At 50.0% G+C, this 7,750-nt stretch overlaps 1 protein-coding gene across 6 annotated transcripts in view; it reads left to right on the top strand.

The window, feature by feature from the left end:
- The window catches only part of jmjd1cb (jumonji domain containing 1Cb), an 83,224-nt gene extending 76,028 nt beyond the window's left edge, over positions 1-7,196 (top strand). For all 6 annotated transcript variants that reach the window (XM_084669708.1, XM_084669705.1, XM_084669707.1 and 3 more), the window contains 10 exons: positions 591-811; positions 995-1,300; positions 1,424-1,592; positions 1,834-1,924; positions 2,038-2,168; positions 2,393-2,515; positions 4,212-4,351; positions 4,873-5,049; positions 5,241-5,372; positions 5,966-7,196. In XM_084669708.1, the coding sequence (XP_084525834.1) occupies positions 591-811; positions 995-1,300; positions 1,424-1,592; positions 1,834-1,924; positions 2,038-2,168; positions 2,393-2,515; positions 4,212-4,351; positions 4,873-5,049; positions 5,241-5,372; positions 5,966-6,061 (1,586 nt within the window). In that variant the 3' untranslated portion in view covers positions 6,062-7,196. The remainder of the gene's footprint in view (positions 1-590; positions 812-994; positions 1,301-1,423; positions 1,593-1,833; positions 1,925-2,037; positions 2,169-2,392; positions 2,516-4,211; positions 4,352-4,872; positions 5,050-5,240; positions 5,373-5,965) is intronic.
- Positions 7,197-7,750: the final 554 nt, after the last annotated feature.

Below are 7,750 nucleotides of genomic sequence, written 5' to 3'. Positions count from 1 at the left end.
TGAGCAATGGGATTATTCCTGCCAACTTTTGAGTGCAGGCGAGTGTGTGCGTGTGCCTGCCGCGAATATGTTCCTGTACGTGTGTCTCTGTACACAGTTAGCGTGTTGGCGCACGTGTCGTGAGAGGGTGTGTGTTCACCTGTCATGGAGCCAGCATTCCACTACCCCTCCCTGTTAGCAGGGTCTTGTTACTGCAGCTCACATTCACAGGCTCCAGACCACATGATTCCACAGCCTGGCCTGCTACACCCTCCCTGTGCACACTGGAGGAACCCCTAGAACACAGCCTGGAGAAATGTTCAATGCAATACATTCCGAGTCCAGAAGCACTTATCTCTCTGAATCTTTGTTTTTGTTGTATCTCTGAAAACAATTGAATCCATGTCTGTTTCTCAAATCATGGTTTGTAATGTTTTGGTTAATGGGATACATATGTCCTGTTTTCCTCTCTTCGCTCGTGTCTGTTTTCACCTCAGAAAATAACCGAGTTTTGAAGCTGAGATTCCAGGTCTACCATGAGGTCATCTACAGTATAGAAAATGAGAGAGGAGGATTGAACATATTGCCTCTTTGGTGTGTTCCCTCTCCAGAAAACAAGAAGTCTCCCTCCCTGGGGAAGCAGCTGAAGGAGGAGAGGGATGTTGAGTCTCTGGAGGTCCTGCAGCACTGCAAGGCTCCGCCCCTGGTGGCCAACAGCAGCGAGCAGGGCTCCACCCTGAGGGACCTGCTCACCACCACCGCCGGCAAGCTGCGCCTGGGCTCCACCGACGCCGGCATCGCCTTTGCCCCCGTCTACTCCACCGCCTCACAGGTGACGCTACACCCCTCCCTGCCTGTCTGCCTGCCTGTGTCTGTCTGTCTGTCTGTCTGTCTGTCTGCCTTGCTTGTTTGTCTATCTGTCTGTCTTAGACACACACACAGACACACACGCCATCGTCATGTGACCCTCTCTGTTCTGACATCATCTCCCCCCCCCTCATCTCTCCCCCCACAGACGGTGAAGGGGGGGCGGAGCATGCCAAACATCCTGGATGACATCATAGCGTCGGTGGTGGAGAACAAGATCCCGGCCGGTCGCGGCGCCAAACTGAGCATCAAGCTTGAGAGCGCCCCAGCTGTGGAGGAGGCCAAGGTCGACAGGAAGAAGCCGCCTGCGGTGACCATGGCAACAGAGGAACCGGCCAATCAGCACCCGAACATTCCCCACTGCTGGCTGTACGAGCGACGCATGCTCTGGCTCAAAGACCACCGTAACGGAGGCAACTGGCGGCTGTTTAGAGAGTGCTGGCGACAGGGGCAGGTCAGTCCCTCTACCGCTGCTTTCTGTCAGATTATCTAATGATCCTTCTGTGTGTCAGTGACTGCTCTCGGCACTGAACCACCGTAAAAGATGATCTCTGATCTGTGTGCTGTCGTCCCCCAGCCGGTCCTGGTGTCTGGGGTCCACAGGCGTTTGAACGCCAGCCTCTGGAAGGCCGAGTCCTTCAACCAGGAGTTTGCCGACCACCAGGGAGACCTGCTCAACTGCAAGGATGGCGTGGTCACCAACTCTGGCATCAAGGAGTTCTGGGATGGCTTCGAGGATCTGACCAGTGAGTCTCATACCAGGCTGGCGACAGTGAGAATGTCCCTGTACTGACCAGGCTGGACCGGTCCATCAACGTGTATGAATGATAGTGTAGTGCTGTATGTGTACAGGCCTTAATGTCTAACTGTGTGGCACTGCATGGATATGGCTCTGTTATGAGAGAGGCTCCGTACGAGTGAGTATCTCTGCTGCTCTGTGTCATTCTGGGTGAGTGGAGCTGACCTGGACCTGTGTTCTGTGTTCAGAGCGCCCCAAGTCCAAGGATGGAGACAGCATGGTGTACCGTCTGAAGGACTGGCCTTCTGGAGAGGAGTTCATGGCCCTCATGCCCTCCAGGTACGCTCAGCTCACCTCATCTGCAGCACGCCCAGGACCCGGGTCAGCCTCCCATACATGTGCTGAAGTAGAGAGAGACAGAACCCTTTGTTCTTGTGTGTGTGTGTGTACAGGTATGACGACCTCATGAAGAACCTGCCCCTGCCGGAGTACTCAGACCCTGAGGGCCACCTGAACCTGGCCTCTCACCTGCCCAGCTTCTTCGTCAGGCCTGACCTAGGGCCCCGCCTCTGCTGCGCCTACGGTGAGCTCACACACACACACACACCCACACACACCTTCCACCTGTTCACTTTCACTCAGGTTCACCCATCCAATCATGTGCTTGTTGTTGTCCATTACCATCCTTTCTATTTCCTATTCGTTTATGTACACCGCCTTACTCCTTCACACACCAGCTCCTCCATTCTGACCAGTGTCCTCTACCCCCTCCCCTCCCTCTCCGCCGTCTGACCTCTCCCTCTGCAGGTGTGGCAGCCTCGCAGGAGCAGGACTTTGGCACTGCCAACCTCCACATGGAGGTCTCCGACATCGTCTCCGTCCTCGTCTACGTGGGCATCGCCAAGGGCAACGGGGTCCTCTCTAAGACCGGTAAGGCTAGCTCACTGCTTTGACTCGGAGAGTGACCGACCTGTTTAAACCCTGACTCAAGCATATCTTTCTTCCCATCTGAATTCCAACCACAACCTGACTCAGACCGACTCTCGCTAGATATGTAGCCAGTGAGCTGAGTGCAGTCAGTAACTGTTGTGGGTTTGACACTAAAACTCTTCCCAGAAGTAGGTCAGTGTCCCATTTCTTCACAGGAAACAGTTAGTCAGTCGTTTGAACACAAGTGCCAATCTGCTTCTTGCTATCCGAGTTTCCTTCCTTTTTTTCTTGCCCGTCGCTTTTCTTCTCCTCTGCTCTCTCCCTCTTATCATCGTCCTCCCTTGACTCATTTCACCCATTTTACCATCCTTTCATGCCCCTTCCCTCATCCTCTCCTTTATCTCTGCGCTCCGCTCCTTTCCTCCCCCTCTCTCCTCTCCGCTGTGCTCCAGAGCAGGGCTAAAACAACAGTCAGCAATCAGACTCTGAAAAGTTCTCCCAGCAGTGGAATGTTGACGAGGGGCTGACTAGAACCATGTGTAGCTTGGAGCAGGTTAAGCCCTACTCATTCTCCCTGTCTCTTTCTCTCTATTGTTCTCCAAATCATTTTAGATAGCTGCAGTGTTCAGTACCTAGTTAACCTCAGATAGCTGCAGTGTTCAGTACCTAGTTAACCTCAGATAGCTGCAGTGTTTAGTACCTAGTTAACCTCAGAGAGCCGCAGTGTTCAGTACCTAGTTAACCTCAGAGAGCCGCAGTGTTCAGTACCTAGTTAACCTCAGAGAGCCGCAGTGTTCAGTACCTAGTTAACCACAGATAGCTGCAGTGTTCAGTACCTAGTTAACCTCAGATAGCTGCAGTGTTCAGTACCTAGTTAACCACAGATAGCTGCAGTGTTCAGTACCTAGTTAACCTCAGATAGCTGCAGTGTTCAGTACCTAGTTAACCACAGATAGCTGCAGTGTTCAGTACCTAGTTAACCACAGATAGCTGCAGTGTTCAGTACCTAGTTAACCACAGATAGCTGCAGTGTTCAGTACCTAGTTAACCACAGATAGCTGCAGTGTTCAGTACCTAGTTAACCACAGATAGCTGCAGTGTTCAGTACCTAGTTAACCTCAGATAGCTGCAGTGTTCAGTACCTAGTTAACCACTGATAGGTTACATTATTAGCACTTAGTTTGATGACAGTCAGAGAGCCAGGGACCATGTTCAGCAGGAGAAGTAGGGCAGAGGTCACTCCCATCAGGTTCATCTGCTGCTGAACTGAGACAGGGAGCACCACTGCCTTCTGCTGTCCACATGAGATAGAGGGTGGAGGCATGTCTGGAGGACTGTACACACACACACACAGTGTGTATGCACAGGGAGGAGCGGGGGGAGAGAGGCGGTGGCGTCGATGCAATCTCTGCTCTTTCTCTCTCCTGCAACCCCCGCCCTTGCTTCTCCAGCCAGCCAGCTAGCCTGCCAGAAGCTTTTGTGAAGGCAGCAGACAATTACTGTTGTTGTACCATCATCATTATTAATATTTAAACACTTCTTTCCAAAGACTCGTGCTGATGACACTGTCGCCACTGTAGCTTTGTAATCACTTCAGCTGACGGTATAAAGTTTTGTGTTTGTGTGCATATTCTACAGTCTTTACTTAACCTCCTGCCTGTGTTGTGTGTGTGTGTGTGTTGTGTGTGTGCTGCAGGAGTGTTGAAGAGGCTGGAGGAGGAGGACTTAGATGACAACGTGAAGAGGAGATTAAAAGACTCGAGCGAGACCCCCGGAGCTCTGTGGCACATCTACGTCAACAAAGATGTGGAAAAAATTAAAGAGTTTCTGCACAAGGTTTGTTTTCCTGCTCCTCCATCGTTTTAGCAATCTCTCTCCTTTCCCTCTCCTCCTCCCCCAGCCCCTCCTTCTGGCTGGGATGTAGAAGACACTGTGTTCCTGTCCCTGGCTCTCAGAGACGGAAACTCTTAATGAGTCTCTGCCCCATGATCTGTGTCTGTGTGTCTGTGTGTCTGTGTGTGTCTACCTAATGTTCTGATTCTGTACTGACCCTTTTCTCCGACCGGGCCTAGATGAGTGGATGACTCATGGGTAGACTGTGGTTCAGGGTTACATCCTGAGATACAATGGAAAAAATACCTGCTCTCCACACAAATGCTATTATTTGAGGGTCTCTCTCTCTCTCTCTCTCTCTCTCTCTCTCTCTCTCTCTCTCTCTCTCTCTCTCTCTCTCTCTCTCTCTCTCTCTCTCTCTCTCTCTCTCTCTCTCTTCCCCTTGCTTACTTTCTCTCTCCCTCCCACTCCCTTACTCTCTCTCTCGGTCCCTTCCTCCCTGCCTCTCTCTGTCTCTCTCTCAGGTGTCTAAGGAGCAGGGGGTGGAGGTGCCGGCTGACCATGATCCAATCAGGGAGCCCGGCTGGTACCTGAGCAGGAAGCTGCGGCAGCGTCTGCTGGAGGAGCATGGGGTCCAGGGCTGGACTGTGGTGCAGTTCCTAGGAGATTCTGTCCTCATCCCTGCTGGCGCCATGCACCAGGTACACACACACACAAACAAAGATAAGACAGTAGCATGGTTCTGCTGTTCTTGACCAGTTGACCAATATTCCTTCACTCTTGGAACATGCTAGGCTTCAGTGATAACACGTTCTCAACCTCTCGTTCTCATTCCCTCCTTCCCTCCCTGCCTCCCTCCCGCCCTCTCTGCCTCGGTCTGTCCTGCTTCCAGATCCAGAATCTCCACAGTTGTGTCCAGGTGATTAATGACTTTGTGTCTCCGGAGCACGTGGCCCAGTCCTTCCATCTCACCCAGGAGCTCAGGGCCTGCAAGGAGGACGTCAACTATGAAGACAAACTACAGGTGTGTGATCCTGCCTGAGTGTGTGTGTGTGTGTGTGCGTGTGTGTGTGTGTGCCTGACACTTTGTGTGTTTCAGAGACACTGAGTTATGTTCTCTGTTCTACCCCTGTTATCTCCCTCCAATACGCCACTTGGTCCATTTCTTGTGTCTTTTCAGTCATGTTAACAGAACATCTGCTCTCTCATTCAGTGATGTTCCCATATCCCTCATGTACCTGTAGACTATTTCTCTCTTCCAGTGTGGGATGATTAGGAGGCTGTCTATTTCCATCAATAGGACATGATGTTGAGTCAGGGGGGTGTGATGTGGAGCTGCCACTGCACTGTGGCTGCTTAGTCACACAGACCCCCTTCCCCTCTCCCCTTTCACACACTTCCCCCTCTTTCCTGTCGGCTCTGTACCAATCTTGTGTGTGAGTGCATAAAATGACAGTGATTGCAGAGGTAGCTCTTAACACTGGCAATGAGGACCTTTTAAGAAGACACCTAATAGCTCTCTCTGTCTCTCTCTCTGTCTCTCTCTCTGTCTCTCTCTCTGTCTCTCTCTGTCTGGGTCTGCCATGTGTACTGATGTCTCCCTGCTCTGGTCTGCAGGTGAAGAACATCTTGTTCCACTGTGTGAAGGACGCGGTGGGCGCCCTGAGGAGGTGCTCTGCCGAGGAGGAGGAGGAAGAGGAGGAGCGCTCGTGACCCTTCCTCTTCCCATTCCACCCAGCGGCAGAAGCGCCACTGCGGCTCATGCCTCATGCCCGGCGCCCCTACTCACGTGACCTGGGACCCTACAGTGACTTTTCACCTCTCTGTATGCACAGACACTAAGAAGCCCCTCGTACCCTCAACCTCCAGTGCCAAGCAGACTAAACGTAGAATCAGCAACATCAAGGGTATTTATGTTACTGACCATAGCAGTATGGCCCTGCTCTGGCTCGGGCCCACAGCACGGCCATCAGGATGAACCTGGGATTCATTTGAAAAAGAAACTGAAAAAGAGAAGTGTGAAGATAGATGAATCTGCAGCAGACAGAATGCACTGCTGGTCCTCCTATCAAAGTATTTGTTTGTTACTGTTTGTTATTTGGTTCTGTTCGGTTTGTTGTTCCATTGTTTGTTGGTTAATTTGTTCGTTGTTTTTCTTTTAATGCTGTATATTGTTTCTGTGATGTATTTATTTTATAGGAGTTTCATGCAATGATCATGTTCTTCTAGATCAAAACCATGTAAATGTCTGTACAGTTTTCTGTTTTCTGTTGCTAAATCAGTTGTGATAAACCGCTCACTTCATTGAGACAGATACTGTGACTGAGGACTAACACACATACACACACACACGCACGCACACAAATACATTCTTTCCCACACACTCACAGACACATACACCAGCTATTGCCTGTACTTTGGGAATTGTTGCTGAATTGCAGTCCTCATGCCATATATTTTGAAAATCAACTGCCAAACTTGTATACAGTGTAAAGTTGTGTTATGTAAAGAAAGGATAAATGGATAATACACTTCAGCAATTTTATTAAGAAGTATTCACTGTAAAATTTAGACATTTACAAGAAAGTTGTAATTTATTTAAGAAAATTGTCTCGATTTATTTCTCCTTTTTTGTTAAAGATTTACTATTGTGAACTTTGGAAAGTTAAATGGAAAAAGGATGAAAAACTTACTATACTGTGTAAATATATACATATATACATTCACTGATGTATTTTTTTAAAACATGGCTTGCTTCAATTTCAAATTTTAAAGTGCAAGTGTTACATGCTTTGTACATTGAAGTTCAAAAGGGTTTTACATTTTCCATTAAAATGGATTTATCAAAGTGTGTCTGTGTCATTTTAATAGAGTGGTTGCCTGGAGTGATTCCACTAGAATTGATTGGGAGCAACTCTTATAGGTGCAGCACAGCAAGGACTGGCAGAGGAATCAGCCTGTCAGTCTGCAGGTTGTTCAGACGGTCTCAGTCAGAAAGCTAGTTATTCACTCAAACAGCCAGTCTCTCAGTCAGGGAGCCAGTCAGGGAGCCAGCCAGTCAGAAGCCAGCCAGTCAGGAAGCCAGCCAGTCAGGAAGCCAGCCAGTCAGGGAGCCAGCCAGTCAGGGAGCCAGCCAGTCAGGGAGCCAGCCAGTCAGGGAGCCAGCCAGTCAGTCCAGGCTGTAATGAGAGCCTGAGAGCAGCTGAGACTGGAGGCATGGAGGGTTAAGAAAGAGAGGCATCCATGAATGTGCAGCATAATAACCTATACTTAGCAGTCTATCCACAAGGCTCATAGCTCGTCCCTCTCCTCTCTCTCCTTTTTCTCTCCTACCCACTCTCCTCTGCTCCTATGTCTCCTTTTCCTCTCCTCCTCCTCTCCAGGCGTCACCATGTCCCCAGT

The sequence above is a fragment of the Hypomesus nipponensis genome, chromosome 13, assembly GCF_054491055.1.
Source record: "Hypomesus nipponensis isolate SF chromosome 13, ASM5449105v1, whole genome shotgun sequence".
Classification (NCBI taxonomy): domain Eukaryota; kingdom Metazoa; phylum Chordata; class Actinopteri; order Osmeriformes; family Osmeridae; genus Hypomesus; species Hypomesus nipponensis.
The sequence above is the reverse complement of the archived record's forward strand: the minus strand, read 5'-3'. Positions and strand labels throughout refer to the sequence as shown.